Source organism: Capra hircus, assembly GCF_001704415.2.
Source record: "Capra hircus breed San Clemente chromosome X unlocalized genomic scaffold, ASM170441v1, whole genome shotgun sequence".
In the NCBI taxonomy this organism is placed as follows: domain Eukaryota; kingdom Metazoa; phylum Chordata; class Mammalia; order Artiodactyla; family Bovidae; genus Capra; species Capra hircus.
The window spans coordinates 9,508,175-9,527,795 of NW_017189516.1; the positions used below are offsets into that span (position 1 = coordinate 9,508,175).

The 19,621-nt window shown below is 39.9% G+C and overlaps 1 protein-coding gene across 5 annotated transcripts in view; it reads right to left on the minus strand.

Moving 5' to 3' along the window:
- The window catches only part of PHKA1 (phosphorylase kinase regulatory subunit alpha 1), a 175,154-nt gene extending 156,010 nt beyond the window's left edge, over window positions 1-19,144 (minus strand). For 3 of the 5 annotated variants that reach the window (XM_018043850.1, XM_018043848.1, XM_018043847.1), the window contains exons 1-4: window positions 18,742-19,144; window positions 17,559-17,717; window positions 10,706-10,753; window positions 7,787-7,955 (exon numbers count right to left, since the gene is read on the minus strand). In XM_018043850.1, coding sequence (XP_017899339.1) covers window positions 7,787-7,955; window positions 10,706-10,753; window positions 17,559-17,717; window positions 18,742-18,819 — 454 coding nt within the window. In that variant the 5' untranslated portion in view covers window positions 18,820-19,144. The remainder of the gene's footprint in view (window positions 1-7,786; window positions 7,956-10,705; window positions 10,754-17,558; window positions 17,718-18,741) is intronic. The other 2 variants (XM_018043851.1, XM_018043849.1) reach the window with 1 other exon arrangement.
- Between the last annotated feature and the right edge of the window lie 477 nt (window positions 19,145-19,621).

Here is a 19,621-nt window from a genome sequence, read left to right on the forward strand (position 1 = left end):
TGGATTTTCCAGGCAAGAATACTGGAGTGGGTTGCCATTTCCTTCTCCAGGAGACCTTCCCAACCCAGGGATTGAACCCGGTCTCTGACATTGTAGGCAGACGCTTTACCGTCTGAGCCACCAGGGAAGTCTAAGGTTTAAGGAGGTACTTCACGTTAAATGAGGTCATAAGGGTGGGGCCCTTATACAATAGGGATTGGTATACTTATGAAAGGAGACATCAGGAGTGCACACACAGAGAGAAAAGGCCATATGAAGACACAGCAGGGAAGGTGGCTGTCTGCAAGCCAAGGTGAGAGGATTCATCAGAAACCAGCACTGCTGACACCTTGATCTTGGACTTTTAGCCTCCAGAATTCTGAGAAAATAAATTCCTGTTCTTTATGCCACCCATTCTGCAGTATTCTGCAGTCTACTGGATTAAAACCTTTTACAGTTTTCCTTCCTACATTTAAGTCTATGATTCATTTTGTGTTAGTTTTTGTCTATGGTAGAGAAGAAGTCCAATTTCATTCTTTTGCATGTGGATATTCAGTTTTCCTAGCATCATTCTTTTCCCATTGAACTATCTTGGCATCCTTGTCAAAAATCAACTGACCATGTGTTGCTTCTGGACTCTCAGTTTTATTCTGTTATTCTATGTGTCTATCCTTATGCCAGTATCACAATATTTGGAAGTAAGTTTTTCGCTTAATAAGAGCTCAGTTTATTGATGTTTCTGTTACTATGTTTTGGAGGGGGTTCAGGATGGGGAACACGTGTATACCTGTGGAAGTAAGTTTTGAAATCAGAAAGTGTGAGTCCTCTAACTTTGTTCTTTTTTTTCAAAATTCTTTTGACCATTCTGGGTCCTTTGGATTTCCATATACATTTTAGAAACAGCTTGTCATTTTTTACAAAGAAGACAGATGGAATGTGCACAAGAATTGCATTGAATCTATAGATCAATTTGGGGAATGTTACTATCTTAACTGGAGAAGGCAATGGCACCCCACTCCAGTACTCTTGCCTGGAAAATCCCACGGATGGAGGAGCCTGGTAGGCTGCAGTCCATGGGGTCGCTAAGAGTCGGACACAACTGAGCGACTTCACTTTCACTTTTCACTTTCATGCATTGGAGAGGAAATGGCAACCCACTCCAGTGTTCTTGCCTGGAGAATCCCAGGGATGGGGGAGCCTGGTGGGCTGCCGTCTATGGGGTCGCACAGAGTCGGACACGACTGAAGTGACTTAGCAGTAGTAGCAGTAGTAGCTATCTTAACAGTAAGTGTTCTAATCCATGAACATAGGATGTCTTTCTAATTTACCATCTTTCATTCTCTTCATTTGTTCCTGTGGAGTTGAGTTATGATTTGGTTATCTTTTTCTTAATTCAATATAGCTTTGCTCCCACCCACCTCCTTGGTTCTGATATTATCAAATATATTTACATTTTTATATGCTATAAGCACAACAATACAAGTTATTGTATAAAACAAGTTTTATACAATTGATTTTTAGGTCAGTTCAGTTCAGTCGCTCAGTCATGTCTGACTCTTTGCGACCCCTTGGACTGCAGCACACCAGGCTTTCCTGTCCATTACCAACGTCCAGAGCTTGCTTAAACTCATTTAGGTCAGTTAAGATAAGAAAAAAGAAATATGTAATTATACCATATTTTATAATTATTTTTACCAGTGGTCTGGTTTTGTGTATGTGTGTGTGTGTGTGTGTGTGTGTGTGTGTGTGTGTGTGTGTAGATTCCAGCTACTGCTTTTGGTCACCTGATTTTAATATAAAGAACTTCTTTTAGTATTTCTTGTAAAGTAGGTCTGGGCTTCCCAGGCAGTGCTAGTGGTAAAGAACCCACCTGCCAATGCAGGAGACATGAGTGTGTTCAATCCCTGGGTCAGGAAGATCTCCTGGGGAGGATATGGCAACCCATTCCAGTATTCTTGCTTAGAGAATCCCATGGACAGAGGAGCCTGGCAGGCTACAGCCCTTAAGTTTGCAAAGAGTTGGACATGACTGAAGCAACTAAGCACCTAACATAGGTCTATTAGCAACAAATTCTCTCACTATTTATCTGGGAATGTCTTTATCTCAGTTTGTTTTTTTTGAAAGATAGTTATAAGATTCTTGGTATACTTCCTTTCTTTAGCCTTTTAAACATATCATTCCACTGTCTTCTGGCCTCTACTTTTTTTCAGAAAAGAAGTCAGCAGATAATCTTATTTGGGTTCCCTTTATGGTGGCTCAGATGGTAAAGAATCTGCTTGCAATGTGGGATACTTGGGTTCGATCTCTGGGCTGGGAAGATCCCCTGGAGAAGGGAATGCTCCAGTATTCCTGGCCTGGAGAATTCCATGGACAGAGGAGCCTGGCAGGCTACAGTCATGGGGTCGCAAAGAGTCAGACACAACTGAGTAACTTTCACATACATAACAAGTCATTTTTCTCATATTGCTCTCAAGATGTTTGTTTTTAGCTTTTAACTTTTTTACTATGATGTTTCTGGATATGAATCTTGGTTTATTCTACCTGGAAATATTTGAGCTTCTTGGATATGTAGATTAATGTTTTGCACTAAATTTGGGGTGTTTTCATCCATTCTTTCTTTTATTTCAATAATGATTGATTTTATTTTTTTTGGCTATGCTGGGTCTTCATTGCTGTGTGTGGGCTTTCTCTAGTTGCAGAAAGCAGGGGCTACCCCATAGTTGTGGTGCATGGGCTTCTCATTGTGGTGGTCTCTCTTGTTGCAGAGCATGGGCTCTAGGCACATGGGCTCAGTACTTGTGGCTCTCAGGCTCTAGAACATGGGCTCTGTAGTTGCAGCACATGGGCCTAGTTGCCCCACAGCATGTAGAAACTTTGCAGATCGAACCTGTGTACCTTGCATTGGCAGGCAGATTCTTAACCAGGGAAGTCCCATTATTTCTTTAAACATGTTTTCTGCTCCTTACTCTTTTCTTATTACACATGAGTTGGTAGCGGTTGGTGTCCTACATTTCTCTGGGGTTTTATTCATTTTGCTTTATTGTTTTTTCCTGCTCTTCAAACAGCATAATCTCTGTTGATCTGTCTTCAAGTATGTTGATTTTTCCCTCTGCCAGCTCAAATCGATTGAGTCTCTCTACTGAGGTCCATATAGTCAAAGCTATGATTTTTCCAGTAGTCATGTATGGATGTGAGAGTTGGACTATAAAAAAGCTGAGTGCCAAAGAACTGATGCTTTTGAATTGTGGTGTTGGAGAAGACTCTTGAGAGTCCCTTGGACTGCAAGGAGATCCAACCAGTCAATCCTAAAAGAAATCAGTCCTGAATATTCATTGGAAGGACTGATGCTGAAGCTGAAGCTCCAATACTTTGGCCACCTGACATGAAGAACTGACACACTGGAAAAGACCCTGATGCTGGGAAAGATTGAAGGTGGGAGGAAAAAGGGATGACAGAGGATGAGATGGTTGGATGGCATCAATGACTTGATGGACATGAGTTGAAGCAAGCTCTGGGAGTTGGTGATGGACAGGAAAGCCTGGCATGCTGCAGTCCATGGGGTTTCAAAGAGTCAGAGATGACTGAACGATTGAACTGAACTGAACTGAGTGAGTCTTTTGGGCTTCCCAGATAGCTCAGTGGCAAAAGTCTACCTGCCAAGCAGGAGATGTGGGTTCAATCCCTGTGTCAGGAAGACCCCTAGAGTAGGAAATGGCAACCCACTCCAGTATTCTTGCCTGGGAAATTCCATGGACAGAGGAATCTGGTGGGCTACAGTCAATGGGGTTGAAAAGAGTTGGACATGACATAGTGACTAAACAACAACAAAATGAGTCTTTCATTTCAGTTACTATATTTTTCAACTTTCCATTTGGTTCATTTTTATCTCTTTATTGAAATTTTCTATTTGATAAATGCAATAATCATATATTCCTTTATTTCTTTAAGCATGGTGTTCTTCAGCTTTCTGAACACTTTTATAGTAACTGCTTTGAAGCCTTTTTTCCCTAAATTCAACATATGCTTCCTCTCAAAGGGAGATTTTATCACCTGCTTTTTCTTCTGTTGTCAGGCTTTCCTGGTTCTTTGCATGCCTCATAAATTTTTACTGAAAACCAGATATTATAGATAATATATAGATATTGATACTTTCCCTTATGGGAATTGTTTACCTGTTTATTTGTTTAGTGACATGGATTATTTCAGTGAAAGTTATTTACCCCATAGTATGCAGCCCCTGTTGTTCTTCAGAGGGTGCTGCCCTGGATATGTACACTGTCACCCCAGGAAGATAGTGGTTTTAGCTTTAGCAACTTGTCTCTTTCTGTGATTCATTACACTTGATCTTAGCCATAAAGCTGAGAAGGGATCTGTGATCTGTCTCTGTTGGTATCAGATGTTAATCTCCACTAACTGTCAATTAATTGTTCTATTATATTGTACAAGGCCCTGAGGCATAAATTGTTGACTGTTTCATTCAATTAATTTCAGGTCCCATTTGATGTAGTCGTTGATGCCAGTCTTTGACAGTTGTTCTAATCCTAGGAGGGCTTGTTTTAGCTCTCTCTTTCCTTGGTTCTCTGTTAAAATGGCTAGCTAGGCTACAGGATAGCTTATTGCTTGCATTATTGAGTTATCAGACTTCTCTTAATTTCTTAGAACCAAAATCTTCATTGTTTCCTAGAGTGCCCTTAGTCTTGAACTTCTCCACATTCTGTTCCCATAATCAGTTCTCTTGGGAGGAGCTATGGAGTTTTCTGTTCTTATGGCCTGCCCTACCATCCATGCTACTAGAAAGGTGGGTCAGGCCTAGTATTCTTGGTCTGCTCTGCCTGTGGTTAAGCATCCACTCCATTAGTGGGACTAGGGGTTGGAAGGGAGTTCTAAACCTCTAAGTCATTCTTGACTGGATTAGAAATTTTGCAACACAGAGCTGGGGAGAGTAAGAAGTGCTGGTAATCTGAGATATCACAGCCTTGGACTGAGAGCTGGGGTGGGGAGCGGGGAGGGAGCCTTGTATTCCTGGCTGCATTCACTTCAAATAGTGCTTCTGTCATGGTGAGTTTGGGGCAGGGGAAGGAATAGATTGTGGCCCAAATGCTATACTTTCTTATTGCTAAGATTTAGATATCTTTGAATAAATGTTTCTCCACTTGCTGTGTACCCTTAGGAAAATTTCCAGTGACTTTAAATGTTTGGTTTTCTAAAATTAATTTTCACCATTTATGGTTATTTTGCTGGGGAGAGGGTCTGTGGAGCTCCTCTGCTACTATCCTCTAAGTTGCAATCAGCTTCTGTCTAAGCCTCTCCTTTAACCAAAGTTGAGATTTTTAAGAATTCAAAAATGTTCAGAGAATTGCTAAATTTTACATAAAGATCTTTCATATTTTACTTCTCAATTATCTCTCACAACTCTTTTTTTTTATCCTCAAGACAACTGCCTTACATAAATTCTACATCATTTCTTGCCTAAAGTATTTTTACTAAACTTCTAATTAGTCCTCTGTCTTTAAAAAAAATAATTTTTATTTGTTTATTTTTGGCTGTGCTGGGTCTTTGCTGCTGTGCAGGCTTTTCTCTTCTTGCAGAGAATGGGGGCTAGATGCAGTGCACAGACTTCTCATTGCAGTGGCTTCTCTTGTTACAGAGCATGGGCTCTAGGGTGCAAGGGCTGCAGCAGTTGTGGCTCCTAGGTTCTACTGCACTGGCTCAATAGTTGTGGCACATGGGCTTAGCTGCTCTGCAGCACGTGGGATCTTCCTGGTCCAGGCAGCAAACCTGTGTCTCCTGCATTGGTAGGTGGATTCTTTACCAATGAGCCACAGGGGAAGCCCCATCTTAATTTTCTCCTCCATCCAATCTATCTTCCTGCTATTTGAAACTTTCTTTATTATTTATCTTGAGTGGCTTTCTATTAACTATAGACTAAACTCCAAACTCCAAACTACTTAGCATGGTATGTTCATGTGTGCTCAATCGCTAAGTCATGTCTGACTTTTGCGACCCCATGGGCTGTAGCCCACCAGGCTCCTCTTTCCATGGAATTTTCAAGCAAGAATATAGAATGAGTTGCCATCTCTTTCTCTAGGGGATCTTCCCGATCCAGGGGTTGAACCCACATCTCCTGGGTCTCTTGCATTGACAGGCAGATTCTTTACCACTGAGCAACTTGGGAAACCAAAGCATGGTACACAGGGCCTTAAACAGTTAACCCCAAGTTTTTTAGCTCCATCGCTTGCCATTTTTCCAGACCTATCTTACACTCTAACCAAGGAAGATATCTAGCCTTACCTTGATGGCCAGTACATTTCAAACTTCTATGCTATAGTCATTGCTATTCCCTTCCCTTTTTTGGATTGTGAATTTCTACTTATTTCAATTTATTCCTCAAAGACTTGCTTGATAAAATATCTACTTTATTCCAAGTACCTATTAATATCAGCTCATGGTGTTGAAAATCAAACGTTAAGTCAGGAATCAACAAACTTTTGTTGAATGAATGGTCTCTTATAAACCTCTTCAGTCTATTTCTGCTTCCCTTTGGGGCTCAAAATGAAAAACCACAAGGGATATTTAGACACTGCTTTGTAGAAAAACACTCCAGAGTTGGTATTAGAATATTAGGTATGGAATTATAGTTACCATTCTACATAAATAAATTAAATAAAATCTACCTAAGTGAAAAGTGAAAGTGTTAGTCACTCAGTTGTGTCCAGCTCTTTGCAACACCATGGACTGTAGCCTACCAGGCTCCTCCTTCCATGGGATTCTCCATGCAAGAATACTGGAGTGGGTAGCTATTCCCTTCTCCAGGGGATCTTCCTGACCCAGGCATCGAAACTGGGTCGCTTGCATTGCTGGCAAATTCTTTACTGTCTGAGCCACTCGAACCTACCTAAAAGATACATTTATTCAGGGAGGAATTTCCCCTCCAAAAGAAAGGAGTATGTGAGTAGACATAATTTTAAGAAAAGGTTACTCAATCTCTGGGATGTGTGTTGTTCTAGAGGGGAGAAAAAAGGGAGGCTTTATCACAAAGTATTTATTTCTGCAAGAAAAGAGAAAAGTATTCTGGGGTAATTCTCAACCTGAATGCCCTTAGTACGAAGGAGCTCTGTAATCAGATAGAAGGATAAAGAAATTGAAATGTCGAAGATGTGGTATTGTCAGAAGTACAGGCATTTACTCAGGAAGATCTTGTAAAGTCCTATTTAATTTATAAACTGAATGTAATCAGATTCTTAGTCCTCCCTAACTTAAGAGAAATAAAAGGAAATTATGTTGGTTGTTATAATTTCCTTTTCTAGTAAAACATCTAAAATGATTTTAAAAAGCCATCTGAATAGGGTGTGTTATTCAATAATAGAAAACATTGAATTCTGATTCCAAAGTTAATTCTCTTAATATAAATTAGATGCCTACAGACAGATGCCTTGTATATAATATATTAATAAAGAGTAGTACAAAGTAGGTGATGTTAATACTAACAAGCAATAAACCTTAGTCCTTCTTTCCCATTTTATAATATCTGGGGATTAATAAAAGATGTAAAAATACCTGTCTAAAGAAAATCCCAGATTTCCTGGTTCTCAATTAAAAATATATATTAATGAGTAGTCCATACTTGTGCTAACTACACTTTAGAGAGTTTCTCTGTATAAAATTTGCAAAATAGATTTCCAATGTGTATCTTTGAGCAGTGTAAACATCTATGTTGTTTTCTGGACAACACCTTTGGAGAAGCCACATGTGCCAGGGCAAGTGCCCCACACTACAGTGATTCCCATATTTCTGTCCTTGTACTGACCTGAGGCAGTCATTTGTGCTAAGAAGAGCAGGTACACAGAGGTAGCATCCAACTGCAGGTGTCCCCACTGATCATCACCCACTACAGTGGCACAGGTTTTGGTGTTGTACTTGGCATGGAGGCTATCCTTGGTACTCTGACTATACTTGAAGGATTCTACTTTATCCACCTGAAGAAAACAGAAACAGTAAAAAGAAGGGTATACAGGAAAATCAACCCATATGCCATACTTTAATAGTACTCTGACTTATATCACTCCATTCGGCCTTCAGGCAACTGTGAATATTTAAAATGCATTGTTACTCCTTTCCCCCTGCTATCATTATTTTTCAAATTAAACAATTTAATTAGAAGATAATATCCATCAAACTCAGCTATTTCCTATTCATCACCTCTCTTTCACTCTTCAGATGGTTGTTTTGCCGTTTTGTAGATAAAAACTGAGATGGAGAGAGATTGAGTGAGAACAGCTTAGTAAGAGATAATTGAGTTGTTAAAAAGATACATTTGTTCCTGAAAAAGAAGTAGATATTTTGAGGGAAAGTAGAACCAAGAAGATATATTTTGAAGGAATAATAAAAGGAGCTAGGGAGAGACTCATGGAATGACAAAGAAAAGACATGAAAGAAAGCTGGAACCAAGGTCAGAAAAGAAACATTGTGCAAGGGACAAATGAAAGACTTAGTTCCTGAAATTTCAATTTGATTATGTGTGCATCTGATATATGATGTAACTATCATATCTTTAAATATAGTCCAAGAAATTAGTGACTTTAAACCTATTTGGTAAGGTGGAAAATATAAATATCTAAAATACAAAAAAATTAAAAAGTAGCAAAGAATGAAAAAAATCATGGGCGTGAAACAATCCAGTAGAGAGATCACTGATCAAGTTCAGAAGTCTGGACTTGATTTCTTTTTACTTTAGACTTTTTGTGTGCCTCAGGATGGTCATTTTATTAATCTGGGCCTCAATTTCTCCTTATAATAAAATGTATTCTTAGGCTCAAGAAAATCAGTTCAGAGTCAATGAGTATAACATGTGTAAAGAACTCCTAGGATAAAAATAAAATACTTTCTTTTAGTGAGACACTTTTGAATGGGAAAAATATCATAAGCAAATCCAAAAGATAAACCAGACACTGCTAAAAATATTTGCAGTGCATGTGACAAAGGATTAATATCCATCATGGAGAGGAACTCCTTAAATAGGCAAGATAGAGACAGCCCGAAAGAGAAAGAGGCAAAGGACCTAAAAGGCAATTAATAGAAGACAAAATACAAATTTTCAACCCCAACATGAAAGGATGTTCAACTTGACTCAAGATCAGGAAAATGCAAATTAATTCTAGAAGATATAAATTCTTGGCCCCTTATCACCAATTCTAGAATTTAAAACATTTCCAAAAGGTTTTTTCCCCCTAAGTTTTGTACCAAAATTCATTTGGTGGCAACATCTGATTCAAACTAACATGGGGCTATTTGGAGTTTTTATTTATTCCACTTATTGTGAAAAATGCATGTTTTCCTATAGTCTAATGTTCCTGATTGTAGAGTGATATCTGGATTTTTTGAGGGCATAACATAATATATGGTATATATACTGTTCAGTTCAGTCACTCAGTCGTGTCCAACTGAGTGACGTTTGCAACCCCATGAATTGCAGCACGCCAGGCCTCCTTGTCCATCACCAACTCCTGGAGTTCACTCAAACTCATGTCCATCGAGTCAGTGATGCCATCCAGCCATCTCATCCTCTGTTGTCCCCTCCTCCTCCTGCCCCCAATCCCTCCTAGCATCAGAGTCTTTTCCAATGAGTCAACTCTTCGCATGAGGTGGCCAAAGTACTGGAGTTTCAGCTTTAGCATCATTCCTTCCAAAGAACACCCAGGACTGATCTCCTTCAGAATGGACTGCAGTCCAAGGGACTCTCAAGAGTCTTCTCCAACACCACAGTTCAAAAGCATCAATTCTTTGGTGCTCAGCTTTCTTCACAGTCCAACTCTCACATCCATGCATGACTACTGGAAAAACCATAGCCTTGACTAGATGGACCTTTGTTGGCAAAGTAATGTCTGTTTTTTAATATGCTATCTAGGTGGGTCATAATTCTCCTTCCAAGGGGTAAGCGTCTTTTAATTTCATGCCTGCAGTCAACATCTGCAGTGATTTTGGAGCCCCCAAAAATAAAGTCTGACACTGTTTCCACTGTTTCCCCAGCTATTTCCCATGAAGTGATGGGACCGGATGCCATGATCTTAGTATCCTGAATGTTGAGCCTTAAGCCAACATTTTCACTCTCCTCTTTCACTTTCATCAAGAGGCTTTTTAGTTCCTCTTCACTTTCTGCCATAAGGATGGTGTCATCTGCATATATGAGGTTATTGATATTTCTCCCAGCAATCTTGATTCCAGCTTGTGCTTCTTCCAGCCCAGCGTTTCTCATGATGTACTCTGCATATAAGTTAAATAAGCAGGGTGACAATATACAGCCTTGTTGTACTCCTTTTCCTATTTGGAACCAGTCTGTTGTTCCATGTCCAGTACTACCTTTTAAAATCTGAAAAATTCTGAATTGTAAAATTTATTTGGTCCCAAGGGTTTCAGAGGAGTTTAGAGACCTGCATCACTTTTTACTCAATATACATAATTGCATGTACAGTAATGATGAAATATATAAAAGAAATCATTTGTAGAGGTGGGGGGGAAAGACTGGAAGGCAATACTTCAGTGGTAACTTGATGGTGAGATCAGTGACATTTCCCTTCTCAATTATACAGATTTTCTAAAATTAGTATGTACTATTTGTGAAATTGAAAAAAAAAACCATGCATATATATATATATATATATATATATATATATATATATATAAATTACCATGTGCTTTTATTGGAGAGGGTGCATTAACAGTGACATACCTGTCTGATCATGCAGTGCAGCAGTCCCCTCATCAGCTTCACTACACTCTGCAGAAATAAATGGAAACAAGCTGTTATAAACATCTCTAGATGCAGGAGCACTTACTCAGCAACTGCAGTTGGTACATGACCTTTTGAGAACAAGTAACCTTATCCTGGGTTCCTATTTACATGGCATTTACTTTATTGGTACACAGAAGAGCAGATTACAGCTAAAAGTGGAACTAAAACCTGCAGTTGGTGACTCCTTCAAGTTAAAAAAAAAAATACAAGCTCCAACAGGTTTGTGTAAAACTAAGTCAACTATCCTATTAGAGGACATTCCACCTGGAAAAAAATGGGCAAGTTAGCTCAAAAATCATAACGCTATGAGGATATTTAAAATATATCCTATGTCCTAGAAAAGCCAATATCATCACTTTAATTTTTTTTCTAAACTAGCCAAGACTTATCTTCAAGAGTCCATAGAAATATTATCTAGATATTTCTCTTAAAGAATAAATGAACTTCAGAATAACTGTAAACGAGAATTGTTAGTGCAACTCGACCCTCTTGCCCTGAAAAAAAAGTAGTTAGTGTTCTAATCATTAACACTCCAAAATTCTGATTACCAATTATATACGTTAGTTGGTATAATATAGTAATAATTATATTTATTTATAATATAGTATAGTAATAATATATGATATTATACTATACTAGTTAGTAATAATATATGATATTATACTATACTAGTTAGTATAATAAATATAATAATATAATAAGTATATTTAATTATAGTATAGTAACAATATACTTGTTATACTACATGACACTAGAAGGGCCCATCAACACTGGCATGGGTAGGCAGTATGTTTTGGAAGCATACAGCATCAGAGAGCTTCTCCATTTCTCTAAGCTTTCTGTTCCACAGTCCAGAAGAAATACAAGCAGGTTACTCCAAGGAATGTTGTCTCAGAGGTGGCTTCAGGACACCTCTGAAAACTAACCTAATACTTAGGAGCTGCACTATTCTGTTATTCCTTCAAAATATTCAAATGGGACTACAAGCTGTAGGCATGAAAAAGATAAGAACCTATTAAGCTATGTTTCAATTCTTTTTAAAATCTTTTACTGAGGGTAAAATAAAGTGTTTCCTTGGGAGAGTTCCTTTCCTTAAGTAATTTCTGTCTACCAATGGTCCAAGGGAAGAAATAAAGAGAATGATAGAGAGAACAAATAGTCAGTGTGTGATCTTGTCACCCTTTAAAGCATGAAGCATTTGTTACAAAGTAGTGAAACAATGCAACCTCTACCAGAAAATCTCTATCATTACTTTGATCCTAATGGAAGAGATTATCCTTTATTATACTGTTTTAGACAGTATTAAACACAGCCTGCTTACTCTGTGGGGTGACTTTGATTCTGAATTCTCTTCTACAGGTCACTACATACTCACAGATTTTTTTATCCCATTCTTTCAACTCTCTTTACTATCCAATCCATCGATATTTTCTTTAATTTAAATAAGTCTGGGGAATTATAGATGCAATGGAGGAGTCCTGATTGCCATCCACTTTTGTCCTCCTGAAATGGCCACTGTCAGCCATTTTTGTCCTCAAGTTCCAAATTCCAAGTCAGGATAAAATTAATAAGAAGCACGGAATGGTTAAGAATGAAGGGAAGTATCTATATTTTGTATTCCCTTAAACTGCCCATTTCCTGATTCAGGTGCACTGGTTGGCATTAATTATACATGTTTATACGTACACCAGGGCTTCTAACCAGACCAAATGACATCTAATCTATCTTTTTTGAGGATATGGATCTATGTGCTTGTGAATTGACTGATATAAATACAATCAGATACACATGAGCCTCTATCAGGCTTTGTAAAACATAAAGAAAAGGGAGGCAGGACAGATATGTTTTTTAAAAATACAAAACTACAAAAAGAAAAGCCATAAACTACAAATATAGTCTACATAACAATTCTGGCTTATCCTTAAAAATCCAGCTCCTCTATGAATCCTTTCTTGCCTTGTTCAAGGGAAATTAGACCTTCCAGCCTGTGTGTTCCCACAGAATTTGTACTTATCTCCTATATACAGTACCTACATTATCTGTCCTAATGTGTTGCAAATACATTTATACATCTCCCCGCCTCCAATTAGGCTATGGACTTAAGAAAAAGAGGAAGACAGATTCAGAAATTAACTTTTAAATTAATGGATTAACCAGACTATATTTTAAAAAATACATATTTCATGTCTGCAAGCAACTCTCAAATGGCCCACCAAAAAAAAAAAAAAAAGCTGTGCACCTGTATGTGCACATGTTTATAGAGGGGATGCAAGTATGACAAAATGGTAAAAACTAGTGAATCTTAGATAGAGTACATACAAATATGTTTATTTTATAATTTCTAATATTTTCTGTAAATTTATGTTAAAAAATAAAAAAGCTGAGATTTAAATATAAACATTTCATTCCATTTAATTTTTATATCTATTGCAGGGCTTGGCACATAATAATTATACAAGGTTTGCTGAATGAAAAACTGAACATGTTGAATGGCACTGACCATAAGTGATTTAGAAGTTCCAAGAAAACAGTCCTGAGAAAGAAGTGATCACTGTAAAATTGAGAAGTCTATGAATACAGGAACCATAGAAAATGTAGGATTGACATCAAGCTTCACAGGTGAAGAAACAGCTCATAAAACAATTTGGAGATGGAAATGTCTATGGCTTCCCTGAAGGAGGGAGGAAAAATTCAAAAGGACTGAATCTGAAGTCATAAGACCCAGGTAGTATTCATGGTACCACCAAATGCCAACTTCATCTCCCTATGTCAGTCCCTTCCCCTGTAAATTAGGGAAAATGATACTTAACTCACAGGATGTTATGGGAATAAAATACTAGTAATTATGGGAAAGCATGGCTTCCTTGGTGGCTCAGACGGTGAAGAATCTGCCCACAATGCAGGAAAATTGGATTCGATTCCTGGGTTGAAAAGAGCTCCTGGAGAAGAGAATGGCTACCCACTCCAGAATTCATGCCTGGAAAATTCCATGGACAGAGGAGCCTGGCAGGCTAAAGTCCATGGGATTGCAAAGAGCCATACACTGCTGAGCAACTAACACACACACACACACACAGTACAATGAAAAGTTTTTACACATATGTCAGACATTTTCAGCAAGGGACTGGTAGAAGGGTAATGAAGATACCAACCCAGCTGGAACTGGGGGTAGAATGCAGGGGACCAGCATGATATAATATTGAAAAAGCAGCCTAGGACCAAACCCTAAAGAGTGTTGACTATCAATCCAAAACATTCAGATTTTACTTATAGGGAAATGAGAGCTACAGAAAGATTGCTGAGAATGAAAATAGACAATTTATGCATTGTTTCCATGAAAGTGTTAAGTGATCAAGGTTTAAACTAAGGCTGAGGCAGCAGGGAATAGAAAGGAGGGGATGGAGTCAAGAAAAATGTAAGAATTAACAGACTTTGGTCTTCATGTATCAAAAGGCAAGAGACAAGTCAAAAATCACCATAAGGGAAGGACTTTACAGACACTATAGAACACTGTGCTGTGCTTAGTCGCTCAGTCATGTCCAACTCTTTGTGACCCCATGGACTGTAGCCCGCCAGGCTCCTCTGTCCATGGGGATTCTCCAGGCAAGAATACTGGAGTGGGTTGCCATGTCCTCCTCCAGGGGATCTTCCCAACCCAGGGATCGAACCCAGGTCTCCCACACTGCAGGTGGATTCTTTACCGTCTGAGCCACCAGGGAAGCCCAAGAATACTGGACTGGGTAGCCTATCCCTTCTCCAGGGGAACTTCTCAACCCAGGAATCAAACCAGCACTAGTCCAGGAAATTCTGGAAAGACTGTAAATATATATCCCTGTCTTAGATTCAAAATGCACATCAGTATATTAAAGGCTCGGGGAAATTACAGAGAAAGAAACCTGTTGTTTAACATAGCTCCAAACTTAGTCGATCTAGTGTTCCATGGAACACACTATGGAAATGTTTGAAGTAAGGTTGTCCAGGTGACTGGTTGAATGAGGACACCAGTAAGAAAAAAAGGACATTTGGTGAGTTTCTGTAGTTTAGTAGTCTATTTTGTTTGTTTTTAGTAGGGAAGCTGAGGTATCAGACCTGCTGATTTTGAGAAACCATGATATATTCAGGTATAACTGACCAGAAGACAAATGAAAATCTGGTATTGAAACTGAAATGAGGTTAAAGTTAAAGAGGAAGCTTTGGAAGTCATTCTCATAAAGGCAACAGTTAAAGCCATGAGAAAAAATGAGAGACTACACAAAGAGAATAAAACTGAGGAAGAAGTTTTTCAGTTGGGGGCAGCCAAAGAGCTAACTCTGTTTGTGTGCCTATTTATTTTTATGGGTGTGAATTTATATCTGTATGATTAAGAGAAACAGCATTTGTAAAAACATATATGTACATACTTCTATTCTCAATCTAGGATAGGATAGTCACCTAAGTTCTTGTCCCCTTTTCATCCAGAATTTTCCTTAGTTCTTTGATATTATTTCTCAGAGAGAAAGCTAGGTAAGAGTTAGAAGGGTAGAAATGATTAACAATCATTGTGGTTTGGGAAAATCCACACAGTAATGGAAAGTTGACAGTAGATGTGAATTTAATCTATGAATTTACTGTATTTGATTTCACTTATGCTCATTTATTAGCCATAGATCAGTGATTATCCCTGGCTGCACTTTAGAATTGACAAGGCAGTTTTTTCTCTAATAGTGATTCCCCTGGGGCTACCCTTACAGATATTTATCTAAGTTGTTCTAGGGTGAGGTCCAGTAAGGGTATTTCTTAAAAGCTTCTCAAGTCATTCCAATTCACAGCCAGAGTTTAAAACCATTCATGCGTAGTTGGGGAAAATCTAGCTCATGGCCTGCTTTTGTAAATAGAACTTTTTGGAACATAATCATGCTTATTCATTTATGTATTGTCTCTGGTTGCTTTTGCATAGTGGTGGAAGAGCTGAGTAGTTGGGTTGAGACTACACATGACCCACAATGCCAAAAATATTTACTATCTGGCCTTTACAGAGATGGTTTTTCTGATCCCCAGTCTAAATTAACTGAGTCAGGTTTGAGGAAAAAAATTAATGAGACTTAATAATACAATGTTTTAATTCATAATAAAAGTTTGTAGGAATTTTAGAATTCTCAGAGAAATGTTTCTTTTTAAAAGATGTTTCCTATTACTATAATGTTTTTTAGTTATTCCAAGGTTATCATTGTGGTGGTATAGAAAATATTTTGGTGCTATGTGAAAAATTGCTTAACAGAATATTAAAATTTTAGAATGAACAATGTCTTGTTCATTTTTCCCTCTTCCTCTGTTAAATATTTTCTTCCTGGGACACATGAGGAAAAACATCAGCTTTGCAGAATGACTGGTCAGACACAGATTTCTTCCAACAGTACTGAAAAAGAAATCTGTCAAATCATACTGGGTATAAAATCTTAGTTATTATTCCACTAATATAAAATTCTAGCAAAACATAAACAAAATACTGAGATCAAAATAGCAAAACAGAGTAGGACATAGGCTCGGGGAGGGCAGTAGCATTACAGATTTTTTATAACACTCCATATTTTCTAAATTCTCACAATGGTTATGTATGTTTTCTATAAGTCACAGAAATATTCATCTGTACTTCCTGGGTTAGAGAAAAAACTCCGAGAGCTTTTTTCAGTGGACCGAAGTACTTCTCAATTATGGCTTGAGGGAATAAGAGGTACTTGCTATTGTGGAGGACTACACAGTGATTCTTTCCTACTGCCAAGGACTATAACCCCACAATATGTTAGTGTCCTTAAAAACAACCAAATCTCAATATTCTGATTTACAGATGAAGACCAGAGTTCAGATTGCCTAACTTTAGGGAGACCTCTTGAGAAAATGGCTGATGTGGAGAGAATCTTTTCCCCTAATGGAAAAGAATTCACATATACCTTACAACTGACAGCAGAGTATCTTAACATTAAGAGTTCCATGTAGTCCAGAATATTACTTTCTTGGTCATTCAAGAGGACACAGCATCCTGTCTCTAAATATTAATAGTTCTATACAGGATTTTTTTTTAACTGAGGGGAAGGCCTTAAAAGTTGGCTTAAAAGCATCTGCTGAATCTGACCTTATTTTACCCCAAAGGGTTGGGGTGGATACGGGGGTGAGGACACACAACTGACTCTGAAACAGTAGCTTAAGGTATAAAAATCAACAAAGTCTTTACTTGTGTCTAGTTGCGAAAGTCTGCTAATTTATATCAGTTACCCTCATATGGTGGTGGTGGTGGTGGTGGCTAAGTTGTGTCTGACTCTTGCAAGCCCATGAACTATAGCCTGCTAGGCTCCTCTGTCCATGGGATTCTCTAAGCAAGAATACTGGAGTGGGTTGCCATTTCCTTCTCCACACCCTCATACAAATACCACCTACCTTTTTCAGAAAAGGAAGTAAAATAGTAGATACCTGCCTCCAAATATTCCTCTCAATGAGAATAAATATGCTAGAGACTACAAAATACATTAACTTGGAAAGAGGATTACAAATTTTAGCAAAGATTTGAGGATAGGATTTGCCACTGTAACAGAACAGACTGCCCTCTCTCCCTGAATCAGCAAGTTTCAAGTTTCCACTGCAAAAAAAAAAAAAAAATTCTGTACAATATAGGAAAGCTTTATGGAGTGCAATTTCAGCAAGGTGAAGAAGGAGGGAGAAAAGCAAAACACTTTTCTAAGTTCCTGTGGACTATAATTACTTCTGTCTCTGCCACTCCTGCCCCCCAGTTCCAGAGTTTAGTATTTTTATTGAGTACCTGTTCCAGTTCATAGGCTTTTGCCTTATCCTCATCTCGGTCTGCATTCTTCCGATAGGCCAGGCCCAAACCCCACACAGCCAAGATGCTGTACACATTATCCCGGACCCAGGCATCTTTCTGGTCATAGCTGGCTGGAAGTAAGCCAGTCACTGGGTTCTGTAAGGGCAAGAAAAAGGGGATGGGCAGGTAACCATAGGGTGTTAATATGAGGAAACAGAGTGTATCAAATGGGTACTGAGGGACTTTGGTTTTTATTCTATGTCCCCACTCCCGAGTTTTATAATCTCTTCTGACCAAGTGCAAGCAAATGCTATCTTGAATAAGGGGAAAGAGCTGGCTGAAGCCTTACCAGTCTGAAATGTTGGAATTCTTAAAAGAAAGATGTTTTAACTTTTCAGTTAGAAAGAATGAACTATCAATGAAAAAGCAGCATTAAAAGAGTAGAAAAACTATAATGAAGTACACCGGTACTTCACAACAGATCTTCACAACAGTCTGCTGCTGCTAAGCAGGTTAAGTCGTGTCCGACTCTGTGCGACCCCATAGACGGCAGCTCACCAGGCTCCCCCGTTCCTGGGATTCTCCAGGCAAGAACACTGGAGTGGGTTGCCATTTCCTTCTCCAATGCATGAAAGTGAAAAGGGAAAGTGAAGTCGCTCAGTCGTGTCCAACTCTTCGCGACCCCATGGACTGCAGCCTACCAGGCTCCTCTGTCCATGGGATTTTCCAGGCAAGAACACTGGAGTGGGTTGCCATTGCCTTCTCCTTCACAACAGTCTAAAGATGGCTAAAAATTCCTCTACTTCTTTTTTCTTGGGCGGAGGGGAAGGAGAGGACTCCCAAGCCTGGGGCCCGGTCGGGGTCGGTGTCCATAAACAAGCTTCAAAGCATCATACAACTCTGACCCCATGAAACCTATCTGTGATACGGGGGACGCGGGGGCACGGGGAGGGGAGCTTAGAAGCTCTAACTCAGGACTCCTGGTTAATGGTCCCTGATTCGGGTTCTGTTCTGGTCCCAACACCTCTTTGCTTCAGGGCCCTTTACGGCCTCCCCAGTTAGGGGGCGGGAGAACCCGAAAAATACACATACACACACACACACACACACACACACACACACACACGCTCACCCAGGGTCTCCATTCAGGTTATCACACTGGCGACACCCATTCACCTACCTGATGGCACAGGATAGTCTGATGCACCAGCCTAGCATAGCCGTCTAGCCGGACCCCGGAGTTACTCCGACTCCTCATCGCGCTGGGTTTCCAGTCCCCTCAGAGGACTGGCCAGAATGCCACAGGGGCCCACGATCTTCCAAGAAAGGAGGTGCCAACGCAGCTCCGCCCTCAGTGTGGGAAGCCCGAGTGCCAGGCCACTGCGGCCTCCGGGGGGCCACCACTCCTCCGCGCCCGCGCGTGCCTCCAGCACTGTAGCGCCCAGCCGAAGTGCCTCCGGCGCCGCTCGCCGCCTCCCTTAAGCGGGTCTGGCCTCCGCGGATGGCTCCTGCATCCTCCGCTCCACTCAGCGAGACTGAAGACTGCAGCGGCCCAGAGCTGCCGGTCACCGGCCGTGGCTCCGCCTCCACCTTTCGCGAGACGCAAGCGGGAGGCGGGGCTGGCGCCGCAGGGACCCAGCAGCTGCGCGCGGCACCCGGGCTCGCCCCGCCCCCCGGCGACCCTGTCCGCCCCGCAGCGGAGAATGTGTCACCGTAGGCAATGTGCTATCATGAGTTTATTTTCGAAACACCTCAGATGACTATTTCAGTTGTCCACACTTGCTGCGCACGCAGGATATCAGGGAGGCTGTTTTTCTGCCCGCCTAGCTTTCGAAACCCACGGTAACTTCAAACCTGAAAGGAAAGAACGATCGTTTGCGTTCAAGGTCTAAAAAATTGGAATTTCCGGGTCTTTATTATATTTTATCCTTTTGACTCGAAGCTCAGATTAAACTCCTTACTCCGATCCAAACCCAAAAAGAAACAACTCTCTAAGGTACTTTATTCCTCAGAAAGCGGCGAATCGGCGCGCTGGGGAAGGAGAGGGCAGTAGTGTGCTT